This window comes from Myxocyprinus asiaticus, chromosome 30, assembly GCF_019703515.2.
Source record: "Myxocyprinus asiaticus isolate MX2 ecotype Aquarium Trade chromosome 30, UBuf_Myxa_2, whole genome shotgun sequence".
Taxonomy (NCBI): domain Eukaryota; kingdom Metazoa; phylum Chordata; class Actinopteri; order Cypriniformes; family Catostomidae; genus Myxocyprinus; species Myxocyprinus asiaticus.
This window is the reverse complement of record NC_059373.1, coordinates 25,592,954-25,615,164: the sequence shown is the minus strand read 5'-3', so window position 1 is coordinate 25,615,164 and position 22,211 is coordinate 25,592,954. Positions and strand designations below refer to the sequence as shown.

The window sequence follows — 22,211 nt, the reverse complement described above, 5'->3', positions numbered from 1 at the left end:
CCGGGTGCGCCTGTCCTTATTTGAGATACGGACTTAATAAATTCAGTGAACTGTTTCCCTCAGCATTTGGGTCCTCACCCTCTGACATTTATAGTAGAATAGGATGTTAGGAGAAAAGAGGTGAAAAGAGATGAAATTTGCCACAAAAGGAGGAAATGTTTATTGTTATGTTGTTTCAAAAACTCACAGTCAGTGCAGTTATCTTTGTGGGGATGTTCCAAAAAACAAAACAAAAAATGCCAGATTTAACACACCTTTAGTCTTGTCTGCATATTGCTAATTTAACTCAATTTAGTTGCTGACACTCATTTCACCATAATACGTTAATAGTCAAATTGTCAAGTAGTTTTTACAATTTGCTCATAAACCTAAAAAGTACAAAAGCATCTTCACACAACAACAAAAAAGCAAGAGATGTGTAAACCACAAATGCCCTTTTGTGATTACAAGATAAAGCTAATCCATCATTAATGTAAAAACAGAGGATCATCTCTGTAGCCAAATATAATAATCATGAGAGCTGCGCCAGAGATTCAGAAAGCATAGTAGCATGTTGAGATTATGAAACTTTCAGTACTCCATTACATACAAAATTAAATAACAAAATCAAACGAATGACTACTGTGTCCAAATATTATGTTATGTTATTCCAGAGAGGCTGAAAACAAAAGAAAGAGGAAGTGCATAAATATAAGCCAAAAATGTAGAACAATGATAAATACTGGGATAAAGTGCAGGAGTGCTCATCCATCCAACCCGCCATCCATCCAGCTAGCGGGTAAAACAAACATAAAATTGCAATTGCATAAAACAAGCTGTGTGCTAAAGAAAGAGGCAAAATATAATATTAATAATAACATACATGCATGTTGATGGCCATTCCACCATTGATACTATAAGATTTAATACCCATCAATGTAAACATACACACATATATAGCAAACGCACGTCCTTTCTCTCAGCTCAAGTCTCAGACAGTGTAAGGGAACTGAGTGCATGTGCTCTGTCTGTAAGGCAGGCAGTGATTCGAGTGAAACCGTCTTCTAGTGAATTTAGATCATTCTCCCATTGCACTGACCTTACTCTGTACTGATCTCTCATTCACTATGTATAGATGAAATGTTTTCTTCTGTGCAAACTGGGCCAGTGCGACCAAAACAATACTCTGCTTGTATTCGCTTGTACTAGCGCTGGGCATGCACTCCCATGCATTCAGCAAATCATACAATTTCCAGGTCGTATAGATTCTAAAAACAAAAAACAAAAAAACGTAAAAACAATACTGAAATGTATCATCCATATAAGCATCCGTGAAAGGAAGTCACTCTAAACCATTCAAAATCCTCTCACATATAAATGTGCTTGGTGACATTTGACTTTGTAACATTATATGTTTGTTTGTTTGCTTTCTAAAGAAATTCTTGTGGCAATAATTGTACCAATTTAAAGGAACAGTTCACCCAAAAATGAAAATTCTGGCATCATTTACTCACCCTCAAGTTGCTCAAAATCCTGTAGGTCTTTCTTTACACTGTGGAACAAAAATGAAGGTATTTTGAAAAGTGTCCAAGCTGTACTTTTACATACAATGAAAATGAATAGGGAACCAGGGACTGCCATGCACCAAAAACATCATTAATGCACCATACAAGAAGTTTATACGAATCATATGTTACATTTCAAGTCTTCTGAAACCACTTGATATCTTTGTGTGACGAAAAGACAAAAAGTCATCATTCACTGCAGCCCTCAAATCTCATGCTTGCTTATATTCAACTGTTATCAAGTGTCTCAAAACCGATTACGAGTCAAGTATGTGTATGTGCATCCTCAAACAGCACAAATGAAAACTGAAAGCTAAAGAAAAAGGAAAGAAAGGCCTGTCCCTTACACAAAGCTATCGTATGGCTTCAAAATACTTGGAATATAGCACGGAAGTCACATGGACCACTTTTACTATGCTTTTATGTAATTTTATGTCATTTTTGGAGCTTGACAGCCACTGGTCATAATTCACTTTCATTCAAAAAGAGCAAAAAAGAAGAAGTAAAAAAATCAAATGGGTATGGAATGACATGACCTTAAGTAAATGATGACATAATTTTCATTTTTGGGTGAAGTATTCCTTTAACCTTTATTTTGCTTAAAGCATTGTTGCACCAAGAAGTAAACACCAACCAATGAATAACAGGTAATTTCTGAAGAGGTAGAGGACCTGTCCAGGCTCATAATGAGACAGACAGGAGAGCAGAGTGATGATCAGTCAGTTCCACGAGTTCTTTGAGTGCAAGTTAGGTGTTTTAATAATTATAAAAAGAAGCAAAATAATTGGTAAAGCGTTAACAAGTCAAAAGCTCAGAAACAGTTGGATTTGTGCAACTGTGAGAGTCTATCACACGAAAAGAATGACATTGCCGGGACAGTGCAGGCTGTCGGTGGGGTTCAAGGCTCTGCAAGTTGTCTGTGGCGGTGGGGCGGAGTGGCAGCTCTTGGGGTGGGGCGAGTCACAGTCATCAGACGTGAGCTCTGCGATATCGTCAGACTGCGTGTCGGACATCTCCAGGTCACTGCGGATGCTTTCTGGCTGAGCGAGGGTGACATCTTGAAGACGCTCCCTTAGTGACATCCCGGGCGACAGTCCTAGTGGGGAATCCAACAACACCCCACTCCTGCGGGAACTGCAGTCCTGAGGCTCCTCCCCTGAACCGGGTGCCTTCACAGCAGTGGGCGGAGCCAGATCCTCCTCAGTGGTTAGACACAGATGGCTGGGATTAGTTTCAATGTCCACCTGGATCTCAAGGTTAGTGCCCTCTCTGAAACACATCAGGACGTACAAAAGGTATAAATATTTAAATCTGACAAAGTTTACAAGGTTCTTGGCATCAAATATTCCAAAATTATATCAAAACAAGTTTGTTTGAGGCATCCTCGAGTACAACGGTCCATTCCTCTTATTTCACAAACATTGTTTTACCTGTCAGGTAAGGTGTAAGTGGAAGTGATGGATCCTGCCATGCCCCTTGTGCTGACACAGTCACTGGCTGCTCCCAAGCTGCCCGTCTCCCTAACCGCACCTTCTTTACCCAGCTCTGTTCCCTGCACCTCCAGCCTAAAACATAAACAAAAAGGTCATGCATTCACATGGAAATAAAAAAACTTCCCATATTTACAGTATACTTCTTTTTTTAAACATACAGTTTACCAGATATCTCAACATCCTCTACTGGGTCAATCTCGCAAAGCATGTTCGGATCATATGTCATCCCAAAAAAACAAAACAAAAAAAAGTATAATAATAATAATAATAATAATATATATATATATATATATATATATATATATATTGCTATATAAATACAATTTCATGACAATTAAATTGCAACCTTTAAATTGCAAATCTTCTCATGTAATGTGAAAAATAATTTCAATTCTAAGTATTCAAGTACTAGTACATCATTATAGTACTTCTACTGCCTTTCAAGTATGTGAATTTAAAAAATATATATTATTGCAATAATTTCTACCATAAAACAGTAACAAAATTACTTTTTTGTATAGAATCTAATGAGAATAAAAAGTCAGTAGTAAAATGCCTGGACACATTATAGTTATGCAAACATGCTTAACTGTCATGAAAATAATATCACAATTAATAAAATCTTACTGGTCCTAAAAAAAAAAGCATTTTTATGCAAAATATATCTAATTTTTCCTTTGATTTCAGGGTGATCCGGACATTTTTTTATTTTTTTTATATACCCTACTGCTGACATCCCACAAGTCACCATACCTGCTGTATTTTCCTGTCGTAGCACCAAGCGCTCCTCCTGCTAGTGTGTTGAAGTGGGGTGCATCTCCGAGGCCGCCTGGGGCTACTGACAGGCCTTCGCTTGGAGAGGTGGTACTAAGGCCACTGGCTCCTCCCTCCAAACTGCTCTCACCCAGGCTGGGAGACTTCAGTGCTCTCCATGCATCAGCAACTACAGAGAGAGGACACTTCAATCAACTGATCAGCACTGCTTAGCTTTATCTGATGACAACACGTGCCAGATTTGCACAAAGGATCTGAGAAATGTCACAAAGAATGTCCTGGTTTTATTTCCCCACATATTCTCATTACTGTAAAATGAGAACATTTTCTTTTCATTATTGTTAAACAGTGTTTTCTGTTCAGACACAATTATTATTATTATTATTATTATTTTTAAATCAGTCTAAATGAAATAATTATTAGGTACTTTTAGAATAGTACAAATGTAAAATACATACAATCTGCAATTGTACTTAAAGGAATAGTTCATCCAAAAATGGAAATTCTCTCATCATTTACTAACCCTCATCCATCCCAGATATGTATGACTTACTTTCTTCTGCAGAACACAAAATATGATTTTTAGAAGAATATATCAGCTATGTACGTCCATACAATGCATGAGAAAAAGTGAAAGAAATTCTCCTCCCTACCCAGTAGGGGACGATATGCATGAAGAATGTGAATCACCAAAAACACAAGAAGAAGAATGTGAAAGTTCAAGTGGAGATTGACTGAGCAGGGAGGATAATTTATAGTAAAAAAGGACTTAAATATTTATTATGTGGGTTTCTCACCCACACCTACCATATCACTTCTGAAGACATTGATTTAACCACTGGAGTCATATGGATTACTTTTATGCTGATTTATGTGATTTTTGGAGCCTCAGATTTTTTGCACCCATTCACATGCATTGTATGGACCAAAAGAGCTGAGAAATTCTTCTAAAAATCTTCATTTGAGTTCAGCAGGTGAAAGAAAGTCATACACATCTGGGATGGCATAAGGGTGAGTAAATGATGAGAGACTTTTCATTTTTGGGTGAACTATTCCTTTAATATAAAATATAATTACTGTTTTGCATTGCAATAATGAGAATGAGATTTTTTCACATTGCGGTGACTATAATAAGATTATTTTTTGCATTATATAAAAAGGAATTGGCAGAAAATAGTAAACATCGATAGAAATAAGTGGGGCAAAACAGTTGTCATGGAGAATTGTCAAAAAAAAAAAACGTCCTAAAATAGACTTAATTTTCTCAATGTAAAATGTAGTTAATTAATTATTGTTAGTTGAAATATAAGATTAACATTTCTTGACAGTTTTTGTGAGATTGCACTTTTTCTCTAAATCTGAATTGATCACTCATGCATTTTATTACCTGTAATAGGTCCATCATCCTCATTAAAATCTATCCTTACACCTCGTCCTTTTCCTCGGCTAACCCCACAGCCTCCACCACGGCACAGAGAGATAGGCACAACACCATACACATACGCCAACATGATGGGAACACCAATACCTGTAGGGAAGAGAAATGATCTTTTCATATGGAGCTGTAGCCAACCAATTACAGATCTGCACCAAAAGAGTTTATGTTCAAGCAGTCTATACCATCTTTCTATAGTAGTTCACTGTACTTGTCCCTTTCTGTCTAACTGGAAATTTGTATTGCAGCACTTCTAATGACACTAAATTATTAGAATATTTTACTTATTTTAATTTGTCTTTGAATAAAAACATCAGCGAAATGAAAAAATGTAGATGTAAATTACTCACCCACACTGACAGCAGCAATAACAGGAGCTGTGATGATTGACAGAGCCACACCCCCAGTGATTGCCAGATTTCTCCTGTGATGTGATGTTTTCTTTCCCTCATAGTGCGAGTGGATCTGTGATAAACAGCAGCAAGTTTATTGCACAGTCACAAATGTTCTTTTATCAGTAACTATGAAAGATCTGGATGGAATTTAAATGCACTGGATGCTATCAGGTATATTTAGAGGCAGCCATTTAATTTTATAGGCAGTAAATATATTTGAATGGTATTGACATTCTAAAGCTTCAAAGCTATAATAAAAATGCTTGACAAATGGCCTATGACATATACAGCTTGGAAACCAAATAAAAGCATTCACCAGCATCCACATTACTGGCTAAAATATTTTGTAGCACAAGGCTCCTTTTTGAGGCAACAGAACAAAGCTGTATGCCTACTCAGTATCCTGCTCCAGCACTTTTGCACAAGGAAGTCATTGTACCAAAATTATGGCAGGATTAAAACCAATTAGGCTGGTACAGCTACACTCGCGTTGAAGAGAGGGAAATTCCCAGCCTTTTTAAAGGAAATTCTGTTCCTCGTAGTTCCTGATAAAGGTTACAGGGTGGCAAGGTGTTTACTATTGTCAGGAATCCGCACCTTGCGTCCAATGTAAACTGGGATGCCGATAACCATGGCAGGAAGTGCAATGCCAGCAATCAGAGTGATGCCCACCGGTGCACCGATCAAAGTGCCCAGCTGCCAAAGAATCTTCTTCTTGCGACTCCATGGCTTCTTTCCCCAGAATGTACAACCAGATGGACTGAGAGAACACAAAGTACAATTATTTTCAGTCGAAAGTAAGTAGTACAATGATTTAACAACAATGATCACAACCATAGCTAGCAGATATTTAAGGATTATGGTCATCGTTAAAGTCAGTAAGAAACCCTGACATGTTTTTGAGTAAATATAACATTTTATCCATAAGGAATTGATTGGATTGCGAAAAGTGGGCATTCCATACCAGAATGGAACCAGATCCTAATGTGTGTTTGTTCAAACAATACATAAACAGCTTTTTAGCTGTTGGTTAACAATATCCAATAGTCCACAGGGCTTAAGTGACATCATTGGAAAGGGAAAGTCATTTCAAAGGATGAGAAAGTTATGTGCACCAATGAACTTTTCACCATAAGACCGGAAATGTGCATTAAGAATGTAAATAGGGTCATTTCGGTTTCATGTTGACTTTACAGTTGGATATAATACCTGAGGTAGTGCAGGTCTGATATCTCCTTCATACAGAGCCAGCAGAACTCACAGCCGCACACAGCACAGGTCATGTGATTACAGCTGCCATCGTTCATCTTGATGATGTAGGCACCGCATCGAGGGCAAGCCTTGATGTCATCAGCTGAGTGAGGATTAAAGGGTTTGGATTTAGATTTTGTATAGGAAAACAGAACCTACTGTAAACAACGAGTGTTGAGGAAGCTCTTTCTGAATGTCAGACGGGAATAAAAGCAGCAAGGGAGATAAGGAAAGAAGTTAGTAGATTCACTGTGCTTTTATTCAAGAGATTAGAAAAGAGAAAAGAACCTGACAGGGTGGAGAGTATACAGTCCTTCAGGGAAAGAGATACGTCAATGAATCCACAGTGTGTAATTTGTTAAGTTTACACTGAAGAGTACAAAATGTAAGTGCTTATGGGGGAACAACACAGCAAATCAAATTACATGACTGGCTGGTGGCACTCTTAAACAAAATAAACCAGACAGGTATCGCAAAGTTATTTTTATCCAGTAATTTGTGGTAGCAATTTTAAAGAAGAGATAAACGCAAAACACACTGTACAACGCAGTAAACAGATTAAAGGACCAATACACTACAGTGCTGCTGGACAATATATACTTACTAGATTTTTGCATTTTCTGAAGACAATTTGAGTGGTGCTTGCCTATGGAAAACTCACTGCCACAATGTTTGGGTGTTGTGGGTGGATGCCAGGACGTTGCTATGTAGTTGCTAAGGTGTGCTAGGGTGATATGGGTGGCTGCTTACTGGCCAAAGTCAAAAGAGGGCACCCCAAGTTTTTTATGATATTCTGGTCTCTAGTGATCACTAGGGATCTTCCTTCAATGTTAGTCTAAGGGACCTTTCTGTCATTTCTTACATGCTGAACTTTAAAACATAGGGTTAGAGGTTTTTTAGTAATAATAGATACCAATAAGAGACAGAAAATGGTAGACAGATGGCTGAATACTCACTGTGTCCCTGCTCAGCTGTGTAGCTGGGTGAATGGTTACTGTGCGTTCTTAAGGACAGCACCCTCTGCTGTCGGGCAGAGTCACAGGTCTGGTTAGGATGCCACACCTGCTTGCAGTGGTAACAGAACTCTGCACCACACACTTCCCTTCGACACACCAGCCTGGGGCAGCTGGCACATCCAGATGCAATTACCGCAAAACTGGCAAAAGAACAATGCAGATAGGTCAACAGGCCCTTCTAGAGAATCTATAATTTCATTTACATGGGAATACCATTACACATAGCTTTTTGAATTTATTTGACTAGGTAAGATTAAGATTAAAATGACAAATTTAATAGCACAGCATTTCAGTTCTTTAAAGGGATTTCTTTATAAATCACATCATCACTGAGCTAGAAGAAAATCATAAATCTGACCAAAAGTACTCTTTAGGATTGCAATTATAAAACTGGTAATAGGTTTTCTCGTGACAAAATACTCCCCCCAAGTAAACACACAAACTAGGACAAAAGCGTGTTCCCAACACAATTTCAATGTGCTTTCTTTTCTTTGTAACTCCTGTTGAAGTCAGGGAAAACGTTTGAAGTTAGACATTACTCCATTATGGAAAATGAGAGGGAGGATTTTTTGCCAGTCAATATGATCTTGCTGTGAGCGTTTCCAAGTAAATCATTACTTAGTCATATCTGGAAAAAATAATACATCACTAATTCTACAGTATATGTAAAGAATCTTAATTCTACAGCAATTATTTTTAGTTGTTTCTGAGAGATGTTGCGACTGAATAAACAGTGGTTATAGCTCAATTTGGATTCAACACTAGGGTTTTAAGATACATTTCTGCTGAACCAAATTTTTACAGTGAAAGAAAAGCTGATTTCTTCCTTTAAAATTAAAATAATTACTTCAAATTAAAGTATAACCCAATACTTGTTTAAAATCATATTTAATAACAGATTGTGCATGAAAAACAATCCTGTTCATTTTAAGTGCATTTTTTGACTTGTTGGCATAAAGGTTGGAGTTAAGGCAGGTTCTTCCAAAAAACATTCCACCTCAGACCTACACCTTATTAACCAGCTCAGCTGAAGTGAAGAACTGTGATGTCCTTCACACACAGCTTCAAATTACCTCCATTTAATCTGATACACACACACACACACCCTACATGTACAGTCAGGCCAAAACCAACCTCATTACACTCTAAACTCACTACCTCAAAGAAGAAGTGTATGAAATCGAGACACTAATTTGTGACTCACAAAGACACTGTGGTATACACACAAGGTCAAGTGAGTAACCAATGATTGTCAAGTCAAGTCATTTTTACTTGTATTGCGCTTTTCACAACACACATCGTTTCAAAGCAGCTTTACAGGAAATCATGCAGTAACAAAAAAGAAACTGTAATATCTATAATGTCTTAGAGTCATCACTGTGAAGTTTGATTAAATATGATTGTAAATTGTGTATAAAAATTAAATAATAATTGTATTTAAAATGCCTGTGAGCAAGCTGAAGGTGACTGTGGCAAGGAACACAAAACTCCATAAGATGTTGGTTAATGGAGAAAAATAACCTTGGGAGAAACCAGGCTCACTGTGGGGGCCAGTTCCCCTCTGGCTAAACAACATAAATATATAGCCAATATTAGTTATTTGTGTGCAGTGCAAGTCATGGTTTTAAATTATTAAACTAAGTAAGCCTTAAGGTCCAGTGTTTAAAAAAAAAAAAAAGATTTTTATTAACTGTAAGATTAATGACTAATGTCTTTTAAGTCCATACTGGATTAACTGCAGAAGTTCACATAGATGCATTGTCCTTTGTTAGTTGGCTGATGAAGGCTTTTGTTGGCAATTTATTGATAGTCTATGTATTCCATTTTAAGAGTGTAGTCCATCAATAGCCAAAGATGATGCAGGCAGAGATCAATGAGGTGCATCGCAGTTCAACCGGATTGTCTTATTCAAATACCAGCCCCAGTTACCCTAGCTATACCCCTAACTCTACCTCTGTGCCGCATCCCAGTTGTCACAGCAACTCATCACTCAGGGAGAGAGAAACAAGCTGCAGTGGCCTTTCAATCAAACTGAACCAGATCTGGTTGGGGGGCTGATAGGTAATAAGCTGCACCATGGACTGAATTTACGGTACAAGTTTTCAGGGGAAACTTTTTTTAAATTTTCTTTATAGATAATAGGATACAAGAGCCCATTTCAAGACTGAATGAACAGACAAAAGCTATGTGTCTGTGTGTATAGTTGTATATTTATATAGGGTGGAATTTAACTTAGTTGTTTTTCATAATTTCCTCAATATTATCCTTTTGTGTTCCTTGGAAAAAAGAAATTCAAAGGGGTTGGAACAATATGAGAGAGAGCAAATGATGACAGAATTTCCATCTTTTGGGGGCAACTTTCCCATAAGCCACACTAGCATTCATAATAACCCTACATGCAGCATACTGTTCATCAACCAACAAAGTTATCTAAAATGGACAAAATGCCCTTTTGAAAAATCCCCACACCATCTGAAAATCCCTTAGCATCAGCCGTGGGCTTTAAAGGAAGTGGCAGTGACTTAAACATGCAGAGACTCAGACCGAAACATGTCCCTTAAATGTAGGTCACCGGCTCACCATCATGACTGACGAATCTCTGAGAGGTTGAAAAGGCCTCTAAAGTAATCATGCTCTCTCAGAATGACACATCAGCTAAACTAGGCTTTCCACACAAGCGCAAGTGTTCCCTATAACTGTCCAAGTGCCTCCTACACTTGCTGAAGCACGCAGTACAGCACAAACTGTGAAATACTCTCCCATACTTCCAATGAATCGGACGGAGATCTGTATATGTGCATGGACATCAAGTGCATTTAATATATGATGCATTATCTCCTATGCACAACAAACAGGTTGTCATGTATGTAACTTAAAGGGCAGTGTTTCCCAATTCTGGCTCTGGAGAACCTCCTGCACTACAAATTTTGGATGGTCGTGTTTAGAAGGGAACCCTAGATCTGGGAAAGTCTTGCACGAGTCACATTTGTTGTTACTAAGGTTAGAGTAAGGGTAAGGGTTAGGGATAGGGTTGAGGTTGGGGTTAGGGGTAGTGTTAAGGTAAGGGGTAGGTTAAAGGATAGGGGTCGGTGTAGGTTAATAATCACAGTGAATGAATGCCCAGTCCATCTCCCACAAGTCTTTACCCAGACTGAGATGTCCCTTCTAGACACAACTTCCCATCAGGTTTGTCCCCCAGTAACACACGTGATTCTCATCAGTTCGTTAGCAGAGGCTCCATGACCTGAATTGGGTGTGCCAAATAAGGAAGACATTCAATATGTGCAGTGTTTGGAGTACTCCAGGACCAGTATTGGGAAACACTGTGATGTCAAACTGATATCAAACTCATTTCCAAACAGTCTTACCCACAATCCGGGGCGGGACACCATCGGCAGTCAGGGTCTGATGCCAAGCAGCGGCGTAGCAAGAACTCCTCATACTTCTCCATCAGGATGGGATCATCCAGGATAAGGGCCACCTGCCGTGGGGCCAGTCGCTCTGCACATTCTGGGCAGCTGAGCTGGACTCGACTCTCTGTAATCTCGATCCGCAAATATTGCCGTAGACAACCCAGGCAGGACCGATGACTGCAACCCTGGAGCTCAGGAAGTTGATCCGCAGGTTGTCGCACCAGGCACAGGGGACACTCTAAGAGTTCTTGCCCACCAAGAGAGGCCTGGCTGGCGGACAGTGGCTCGGCCGGGTCTGCCTTAGATGGGTCAGATGAAACATTCGTGGGTGTTGGGGGCTGGAGAAGCTGTTGTTGCTGCTGTTGGTGCAGCTGTTGTTTGAGAGGAGTGCCCACATTAGCCTTGGTCCCTCTGGATCCACGTTTACCATGAAAGAGATTGTGAAAGGAGATCCTGCCTTGCTTCTTGCCAGGCCCATGACATTTGGGATTGGCAATGCCACTAACAGATGAGTGGGGCGATTCAGAATCTTTTTCAGATCCCATTTCCTAAGAAGGACCTTGTAATGTTCTCCCACTTGGGTCTTTAGAGAGGTCACTGAGTTTTAGGCTAAAGGAGCTCTTGTGTTAAGCGTCTTAGTTCTTTCCACTGAATTTTGTCAATGAAGCCCCAATTCTCAAGAACACGGACGCACTCCTAACACGCAAAAGAATGTGTGTCAAGAACACAACAAATTCTGGTTTGTTTCCCTGTTGGGAAAATTAAATTGATTAAGTAATTTCTTCCTCTAAATTAAAGAGGAGTATAAGCAATAAACTGAAAGATAGCTTGACAAATTGAGTTTGCCAAAAGGGAAACCAAATGAAAAAATGCTGGAAAAAAAGTCCTTTCACTCCCACAATCGTGTTCTAGTTACAGTGAAAAGGAGATCAGGAAAAGAACAAAAACAAATTGCTTCACCCCAAATTTGTTGCAGACAACAAAAATGACAGATACTGTCAATTAAAAATGGGGCATTTAAAGAAAATTTGGAAACATAAAGTCACAGCTTTTAGTAAAAAAAAAAAAAAAGAAAAACAACTAAGATCTGTAAAATCTGGCTCAAGATATCATAATCCTTTCAGCCGGCTTGCTGTCTGTCATTTGTCCTTGTTTGCCTCTGTTAAATTCTCTTGATCGTAGAGCCAAGACGAATATGCTCCAGTGTGATTTTCTCCTTCTGAATCGGCTGGTCTGTTGAGGAAGAGGAATAGCACAAGTTAGCACAGCGCGCAGACAGCCTGCAGGAGGAGCATGCTCAGTGCACACTCACACACACTCCTCCCTTTTTATTCTCAATCTTTTTTCATTTCATTGTTAACTCTTCTCACACTGATCTCCTTTCTGACAAGTTGGACACAATGATGACAAGAGGAAGTAATTGGTACAGTGATGTAAAACCTTTACAAGTCAAAATCTGAATTCTGTTATGAGATTTTCAATCTTCCAAGTTTGCGTTGGCTTCTACTTCTCTCTCATTTTCTTTGTCTCTCTATTGATGACACCCTCTCATCCTCTCTCGAACACACAAGCACACACTCTCAATCTCTCCCTCTCTGCTTCACACTGTGCTGCTAGTGCAGTTGCCATGGTGATTTTCACTATGAACACAGCAAACAAGGACCCTCACAGTGACTCTGGCCCTTATGGACACACTTTCACACATGTATATGGCAGATATTAACACCATTCATTACACAATGCACATGCCTCCACTGGACTTTATCAATATATTTATATGTGAGAGGGACACCAATATAATTCATAAATGTCATGGCACTGCAGAGACAGAAATTTCAAAATGATTTTATAAGCCAACATAATCTTTGCCAATCTCTCTGGAACAAATTAAGAATCTAAAAAAAATAAATAATAATAATAATAATATATATATATATATATATATAAAAACACACATTGTAGATAGAGATATACACATGTCATCTAAGACTGATGTGCCCTGGTTTCCTGTGCTGATGACCCCTGGACTAATGCCTGTGTATAACAAATCTGTTTACTTGTGCAGGGGGAGGGGAGAGAGACCACCACAGTAGAGTTAAAGTGCACCTACATTTTCAAGAGTTATGAAGATGTAGTGGGTTCCAGTCTCATTTTAACTTGGTTAAACAAGGTACTGAAAGATTGTCATATTAATATACTATGGTATTTATCAATATTATTTTATGGGTCAGTGTTTGATTCTTAAATTATTGCATTTGATCAACCCCAAAATCTTGAAAATGTGGTTACATCTTTCACTAAGGTACATGTCCAAAAAAAAAAAAAAAAAAAAAAAAAAAAAAGATAATACCATGGTATTTTTTGTAAGTGTTAGGCCTTTGTGATAGGATTTTGATGCATGTTTACAAATCTATAATCCACTTTAAACCTTTAAATATTGTAATGACAGAAAGATCTGAATTTACCGCATTAACTGCACTAAATTTTGTTAGCTTTCTCTGAAAACAAGGCTTGGGACAGTTCACAAAAATAAATAAATAAATAATTATATAAAAATAAAAATAAAAATTCATAAAAAAAACATCATTTATTCTTGTTGTTACAAACCCATTTGACAATCTTTCTTACGAAGGAACACAAAAGGAGATGTTAGATAGAATGTTAGACTCAGTCACCATTCACTGTCATTGTATAGAAAAATATATGCTATGAAAGTGAATGCTGACTGACTAACATTCAGCATCCATCTAACATCTTCATTTGTATTCTATGTAAGAAAGAAAGTCATACGGGTTTGGAATCACATGAATGTGAGTAAATTATGAACTATCCCTTAAATATCTTATTTAATTTGTTTCTCAAGTTATTGTATCTTATTTAATGGATGTTTAGATATTTTTACTGGCCAACAAGCGGAGTAAGAAAATGATTTTTGGCAGTGTGGTGTTGAATCATAGCAGATTAAATGCAAAAAGTCTAGCAACTATTTATATATAAATCTTGGGGCTGAGATGGTAATAGCCCTCCATTCCACTTTAGGCTCTGTTGAAGAGGAGCAGCAGCCTCAGCAAATACAACCAATGACACATAATTACAAATCTGTGTCACATGTTGGCACTAGAATGCATGTTTTCAAAGCCCAAGCTGCTGTGTGAGTGTAAATGGGTGTGGTTTTGTTTATTGAACAACAGAAGTTGCTTTATTATTTATAAGCTGTGAATAAGGTCTAGATTCACAAGAAGATCTTTTGGAAGTTCAGCTGGAAATTAGCGGGCTGTTTTTTCCGTTGAGAAAAGCATTTATTTAAAAACTTTGAAAGTGGTTGGAACAATCCACATAAGCCCCAAGTGCTTGTTTGCTGATGGATTTTTGTAACTACAGGAATAACTAAGTTTGGTTAAGCTCTTGTGGGTTTTTAACTATACATTCAGTGTTTGTAACTGGTTTGTAAAGTAGACATGTGAGTGAAAACATCAAACAGATTTAAAACTAGCCAATGATGCTCATGGTGAAAAGGGAAATTCTATACTGGGTCTGGGATTTTTTTGATTATTTTTGATTATTTAGAAATGTAACACAAAAATGTGAGAGACAGGGTAAGCTTAAAGATAAAAAAATAAATAAAAAGAAATCACAGTTTCAGTACGACACTGGCACATTATGGCCAGTCAATAAATGTTAAAATACATACTCTTTCAAAGGTATAGCCACACGACATTAACATGATACATTATGTTAAAATGTAAGTATGATCAAATCAGGGATTTACCAGTGTTATAGTGTTTACCTGACTACAGGGTTTACTGGTGTTACATTGCCATGACATAGAAGTTGTAATGTTGAATACAACTTTACACAAATAAGGTTAGTAAGCGTTTGTATCACACTAAAAACATGTTAACACATATAAAGTTTACGTCTTGTGGCTATACTTCTGAAACAATGTGTATTTTAATGTTTATGGACTGGCCCCCTACACTTCCATTTTAAGTGCCTCACTGTAACCGTGATTTATGAGGAACGAGTCTAAATTGTATCGTTATTTACTGAAGTTACTTGGTTTTTGCAACCACTGTCATCAAGGAAAAAAAAGAAATGAAACGAGATAAAAGAAAGATTTACAAGATTTCTAACACTGTTTGAAGGGGATTTCCTATTCATTTATAATTTTATAGTAGTAACTGCAACTGTAGTTACCATTACATTTTAGTCAGGATGTTGACATATTTACATGTTTATGTTATGCTATTATGTTGTTCATTAACTGTATACTATTCAGTGCTTACATATGTAACAGTGTAACATGAACACTAATATAAATTGTGACCTGACACCTGGCCCACATCTGTGAACTCGCTTTTTCAGTGCTTCGAATTCTGCAGAGTAGATTTAAAGGTAGCAAAATGTGTTAAATTGAACCGGCACTACACTTGTATTGGTAGCTGAAAGCATTATCAAATGAGCCGAAATATGTAACTGAAAAATTAAGGGCGGAGATGAAGAGCTTTTTGACAGGCGTTCCAATTCGTTAGAAATCTGTGGAGCTTTCTGTGGAGTTCTGTGGATGTAGACTCTGGGTAGATCTGCCTTTAACCAATGTGCTCCTCTTTATTTTTCTATATTCGTTTTTGTATTCAGAATATTGTTTCCATCTTATATACAGTATAGGTAATGTTTTTTTTTTTTTAAATAAAGGAAACAATGACAGATGAAGTCATAATGAAAGTAGGCAGAGCCTTACTACAGTACAGATGCTTACTGTAAGTGAGATCCCCTTTCAGGAACAGGGATATTAATTTCTTCATCTCTCACTGTAAAGTTTAGTTTCAGCATGAATAGTGTTTTTTCCAGACCATTCATCTAAACGTCACAGAGGCATTCGGAAACAGTAAAAATACATTATTAACAGGAACCGCAAACAAACTATGTAGGCTACAAACCAGCACAGGCTTGCAAAATCTTGGGTTATTATTATGAGGGCAAAGCAGAGAATGAGGACAGCAACACACACACACACACACACACACACAGACAGTCACACACAGAAAAACAAGCTAAATATATAAAATATCTTTTTTTTTTGCATATACTTTTGCATAGTCTGGCCCCCTATGAGTGTGTTAGTTTACAACCCATTCCGACACACTCATTGCTCCTCCGTGAGAGATAAGACAGTTCTAAACCATTTTTTTCTTGAGGTCTCAGCACTTTTGTATCATCCCTTGACACAAGCTACAGCTCCAGACCCCATTTTAGCAGCTGGCTAGCAAAGACTTAGTGTGTCTCTATCTCAGATACACTTGTACTGTACACACACACCAGTCACATGATCCAGTTGGTTTACAGGTGGGCTACTGGATCTTTGGCCATTACATAACCGTTTGAGTCACACTTGAAGCTCAGTGGGGGCTTGTTTTTCTTAGTAAAGCTCGGTAGCATGGGTAATGCTGTCTGTTTTTTTTAGTCTATCTGTATTATGTAATACAAAGGAAGTTCTAAGTATTATTTCACTACTTAAGGGATTATTTCATTTGAAAAATTCGGTCATCATTTACTTACCCGTGTGTTGTTACAAATCTGTAGAACACAAAAAGGGATATTTGTAAGAATGTTCATGGTCTTTTCCATTCGATAAAAGTGACCAGGCACGATCAAGCTCTAAATGCATCATGCCAGGTTCGTCAATCAACATTGGTTCTTGTGTGTCTTGTAATCAAACACAACGTGCCATGTTTGACTATGCAAAAGAGCGAATAAGATATGAGAGCTACTTCAGTCTGAAGTTCAGTCTGTTCCTGACACAAAGCTAGAAAAAGTTTTAACCACCATAGCCCCAAAGGGGAATATTCACATTAGTGATTGATCAATATGTTGTTGTTTTTTTTGGTCCCCACAAAATGTGATATTTTATGACATCCTTGGCTTCAGAAGAATTTCCAATATAGTAAACAAGTCATATCTTGGACTAGTTCAATTATGTTATCTGTCCTTGTTGGAGCTTGACAGACACTGTTCACTGCATGCTTTCATTGTATGGCAAAAAGGTTGACTGATAGGGGATTTTGAAGATACCAGTAAATAAGGTGGTGGAAAAGGCAGATAACTGATTAATCAGCTAAAAGTTTTTAAAAACGATTTAAAGAAAGTTCAACATAATTCAGACACAAGAGTGCAAAATTAATAAAATCCCAGATGGAGTTTACTGTTCAACCGAAATCCAAATAATAATAATAAATGAAGATTTGGTGAATAACATGGGACTTTTACCTATCCACCTTATTTTGCAATGCCAAAGTAAGCAACTGCAGCATTTTCGGCAAGTGACAAAGTTCCATTTTCATTGACCGCAATGTAAATAACTAAAAGGATAAGACCAGAATTTAGTGATATGGGATTATAAAACTATCACACAACCACAGGATGTACAGAAGAATACTATCCTAATGTCAGATAGTTTTATAACATCAGCACTTATAGTAAAAGAGCAAGTAGATCATTCACTTGTTGCTGTGTGTTGTATTGAAGAGACAAAAATTAAATCTGCTTCTTACTTTACTGAGATCGTGATGATGACATGTTTCGTCTCCGTGTAAACCTCCATTCATATTCATCTGCGAAACCTCCGATGTTGCCTTTATTTCCAAAGTCGATATTTTATAATTCATGCTGAATCCAATACCTTTGTGTCTATTTACTATCCACAAGAGAATGCTCTCTGACAAGAATGGAGAGAATAATGCCTTTATTATTTTGCTAAGATGAACAAGGTGCAGTTTTTTGCAAAGAAAGTTGAAGCAGCATTTTCCCAGCGGCTTTCTGCTCTCTCCTGGTTGTGTAAAGTTTGTGGTAGCTGTTACAGACAGAGTTGAGCGTTTCAGCGCCTGATCTCTCATTCATTCTGCCTATGCAACAGCGTGTGATTATAACAATGGCAAAATTTGGTAAACGGTAAAACTAGAGGTAGGAAAAAGGCATACAGTTTTTTTTAAATGGCATGAGGGTCAGTAAATTATGACAGAATTTTCCATTTTGGGGGAATTATTCCTTTTACAGCATACAAAAACAACTGGTAACTGTTATGTATTAAAGGATAGTTCACCCAAAAATTAAAACTGTCATCATTCACTCCCTTTCACATTGTTCAGAATCAAAACCAGAATGACTGTCTTCCGTAGAAAAAATAGAAGATGTTACACACAATGTTAGCTTCAGTCACCATTCACTTTCATTGTATGAAAAAAAGATGCAATGACAATGAGGCTAACATTCTGTCTAACATTTCCCTTTGTATTCCTCGGAAGAAAGAATCTGTGTGATGATGTTGAGTAAATGACAGACAGAAGTTCTGTTTTTGGGTAAACTATACCTTGAAGCTTCAGAAAATGGTTGTTTGAACTTAGAGATCTGTTTGGATTCATTCATTTTTGATTACACAAACACGGTTTAACCTCTCCATTGTGACAGGATCTTCCAGCAGGGAGGGCTAATGAACTCATTAGGTGGGTTGTGATACTTAATGAAAACTCTTTAAGCTGCCAGTCTGTTAGAGTTCTGTGCGGAGCAGGTGGTTGTGTTGATCCCAACCCATTCTTGCAAAGAGCCGAGCTGTCTGTAACACATCTCCACTGTTCAACTTATCCTTTGTATCCCAAAGGAAAATCACCCTCATCTCATATAATATACTATCACAAATGCTCTGTACCAGTGAATCAAATGTTCACTAACAATAACTCACTGTGTAACACGATCAATACCAGTATGCCATATTCACACTGACTGATTCTGTTGAGATGGAGGTACAAATGATGGAAAAAGAACCACTGGTTCCTGTGAAACCTAAGATCTTGATTTTATCAGTTCTTAACAATGATTTACAGTAAAAAAAAAAAAAAAAAAGTATAACCGTAATTCAGGAAAAAAAAAAGTTAAGAAACCATCTGGTGAGGCAAAAGAGGAAATGAAACTGATAGCAAATGTCGTTGTTCTGTGCATTCCTTGTTCTGTAAGGAGAAGTGTTACCAAAACTCGTTATGAGGAAATCATCCAATACTGGAAAGTTCATGATAAACCAGTAGGTTTTATATTTAATAAGGTATTGAGGAAGCAATAACACAAACGCAAGCCTCAGCCAAAGGCAATAAAACATTCCAGGAAGGACTAAGGCCACCTTACCTTAATTTACAGAAACTGACTCAGCCCACAGTTTACATACAAGAAGTGACTAAATGTCAAGACTAAAATCTGCTGAGGCTATGAAAAATTGAGCAAGCTGCTTTTGTAAAATGACACAGAACTGACAGGAGTGTTGCATGGGCAGATGGATAGACACAAAGATAACTATTTAGGGGGCCTGGATAGCTCAGCGAGTATTGACGCTGACTACCACCCCTGGAGTCGCGAGTTTGAATCCAGGGTGTGCTGAGTGACTCCAGCCAGGTCTCCTAAGCAACCAAACTGGCCCGGTTGCTAGGGAGGGTATAGTCACATGGGGTAACCTCCTCATGGTCACGATTATTGGTTCTCGCTCTCAATGGGGCACGTGGTAAGTTGTGCGTGGATCGCAGAGGGTAGTATGAGCCTCCACATGCTGTGAGTCTCCGCAGTGTCATGTACAACGAGCCATGTGATAAGATGTGTGGATTGACTGTCTCAGAAACGGAGGCAACTGAGACTCGTCCTCCACCACCCAGATTGAGGTGAGTAACCGCACAAGGACCTACTAAGTAGTGGGAATTGGGCATTCCAAATTGGGAGAAAAGGGGATTAAAAAAATAAAGATAACTATTTATCTACTACCTCCCCCCTAATGTAGAATATAATACATTATCTTAAAATCAGGTTTCACTGGGCGCCTTGGTAGCTCAGCGAGTACTGACGCTGACTACCACCCCTGGAGTCGCGAGTTTGAATCCAGGGTGTCCTGAGTGACTCCAGTCAGGTCTCCTAAGCAACCAAATTGGCCCAGTTGCTAGGGAGGGTAGAGTCACATGGGGTAACCTCCTCGTGGTTGCGATTAGGGGTTCTCGCTCTCAATGGGGCACATGGTAAGTTGTGCGTGGATCGTGGAGAGTAGCATGAGCCTCCACATGCTGTGAGTCTCCACGGTGTCACGCACAACGAGCCACGTGATAAGATGCGTGGATTGACTGTCTCAGAAGCGGAGGCAACTGAGGCTTGTCCTCCGCCACCCGGATTGAGGTGAGTAACCATGCCACCACGAGGACCTACTAAGTAGTGGGAATTGGGCATTCCAAATTGGAAAAAAAGGGAATAAAAAAATATCACGTTTCATTAAAATGTATGCATGTGCCCTACCTAGTTTAAGCATGATTATAACTAAATAACCAATGTATAAAGTATCTTGTTCATTTGTTATGGGTTTTGCAGCATTATGGATTTTAAAGAACAATAAGCAGCAGGAAAAAAAAAAATACTGATCCATCTTCAATTATGTACATGTGGTCTGTTAAAACACAATTTAAAGGTGACTGCTGTCTTTGTCAACAATAGTGGTTTAAAAATAATATAACAAAGTGCTCGTGATTATTCCAAGGCGTAACCAAGACGACAAATCTGTTTGGCACTTACCGTACTGATGGATCTGATAGTGCTGTAAGGAATTCAAGCAGAATAGGGCGGAACGCGGCGACCTTCGGTGCTGCTGATCAACACGTACATTCGACCAACCGATACGTAAATCTCATAAATTTCACCCTAGAAGTGTACGCTACAACATTCTCCGGCCCGAAGAGAAGATGCAAGCCCCTTTTCCCCTACCCTGTACACGATACTGTTCAGATTATGTCCGCAGCTCGCTTCTTTTCCATTCACATCACTGAGGAAAGCCCCTGCGCGTGACGTCACTCGCATTCGAAGGGAAACCCCGCCCAGTGACGTCAGCTTTGAACCGAAACGAGCGCGTCACACTGCCAAGACCTCTCAAACGAATATCATCACTATGTAACACAATTTTTGATCCTGGGTAGTAAGTGTTATTTCCTAATTGCTTATGCCTCAAAAGTATAGAAAATGGCTATTATTCCCCACAAACTTTGCTTTTGTGACCAGGACAGTGATATTTTGAAATTTACCCATTTCCAATGAGAAAACGGGCAAATTTGTGTCTTTTTGTTCTCATAAAGTCAGAAAAAAACAACATATGAATCCAAATTAACATGTATTTATACTACAGTAATACAAAATGACTATAAAATATTTAGAAGCGAGTAGTTTTTTCGAGATTTACGATTATACTGTAACTCACTTTCACGAATCATCCCCAAATGTAGTCCCCCATCATGTTCTCATTATACTGTCATTGGTAGCAGCGTTCAAAGTCCAGTATATCCTGGTGGAAGCGCTCGCCTTGCTACTCCAAGTATGCTCCCTTGTTCTCCTTGAATTTATCAAGATGAGCATCAAGGATATGGACTCCGAGGGACATCCTACAGCCCATTGCGCCGTAGTTCTTCACCAAAGTCTCAACCAGCTCCACAAAGTTTTCGGCCTTGTGATTGCCCAGGAAGCCCCGAACCACTGTGACAAAGCTGTTCCAAGCCGCTTTCTCCTTACTAGTGAGCTTCTTGGGGAATTTGTTGCACTCCAGGATCTTCTTTATCTGTGGTCCGACGAAGACACCGGCTTTGATCTTTGCCTCAGACAGCTTAGGGAAGAAGTCTTGAAGGTACTTGAAGGCTGCTGACTCCTTATCTAGAGCTCTGACAAATTGTTTCATAAGGCCCAATTTGATGTGCAGTGGTGGCATCAGCACCTTCTGGGGGTCCAACAGTGGCTCCCACTTGACGTTGTTCCTCCCCACAGAGAACTCAGTCCGCTGTGGCCAGTCCCGCCTGTGGTAGTAAGCCTTGGTGTCCCTACTGTCCCAAAGGC

The 22,211-nt window shown here is 38.6% G+C and overlaps 1 protein-coding gene across 2 annotated transcripts; it reads right to left on the bottom strand.

The window, feature by feature from the left end:
- Positions 1–280: 280 nt before the first annotated feature.
- On the bottom strand, positions 281–21,167 carry LOC127420810 (E3 ubiquitin-protein ligase RNF19B-like). 2 transcript variants are annotated; one of them, XM_051663359.1, is made up of 10 exons: positions 20,910–21,167; positions 11,277–12,554; positions 7,849–8,048; positions 6,851–6,995; positions 6,239–6,401; positions 5,597–5,711; positions 5,199–5,339; positions 3,791–3,980; positions 2,975–3,109; positions 281–2,813 (listed from the first exon to the last, which is right to left on the bottom strand). In XM_051663359.1, the coding sequence occupies exons 2-10, from the start codon at positions 11,864–11,866 to the stop codon at positions 2,393–2,395; spliced, it is 2,100 nt and encodes a 699-aa protein (XP_051519319.1). In that variant the 5' UTR covers positions 11,867–12,554; positions 20,910–21,167; the 3' UTR covers positions 281–2,392. The 2 variants fall into 2 exon arrangements, with proteins under 2 accessions (XP_051519319.1, XP_051519320.1); XM_051663360.1 differs by lacking the exon at positions 20,910–21,167 and adding an exon at positions 17,873–18,012.
- Between the last annotated feature and the right edge of the window lie 1,044 nt (positions 21,168–22,211).

What these genes read in the sequence shown, in the direction of transcription:
- LOC127420810 (XM_051663359.1), bottom strand. Translation starts at nt 11,866, where the DNA reads ATGGGATCTGAAAAAGATTCTGAATCGCCCCACTCATCTGTTAGTGGC. An exon ending in GGATGATGGACCTATTACAG is followed by an intron (nt 3,981 to 5,198) that starts GTAATAAAATGC and finishes CTCTCTCTGTAG; the next exon opens with TTGCTGATGCATGGAGAGCA. An exon ending in ACGACAGGAAAATACAGCAG is followed by an intron (nt 3,110 to 3,790) that starts GTATGGTGACTT and finishes TTTATGTTTTAG; the next exon opens with GCTGGAGGTGCAGGGAACAG.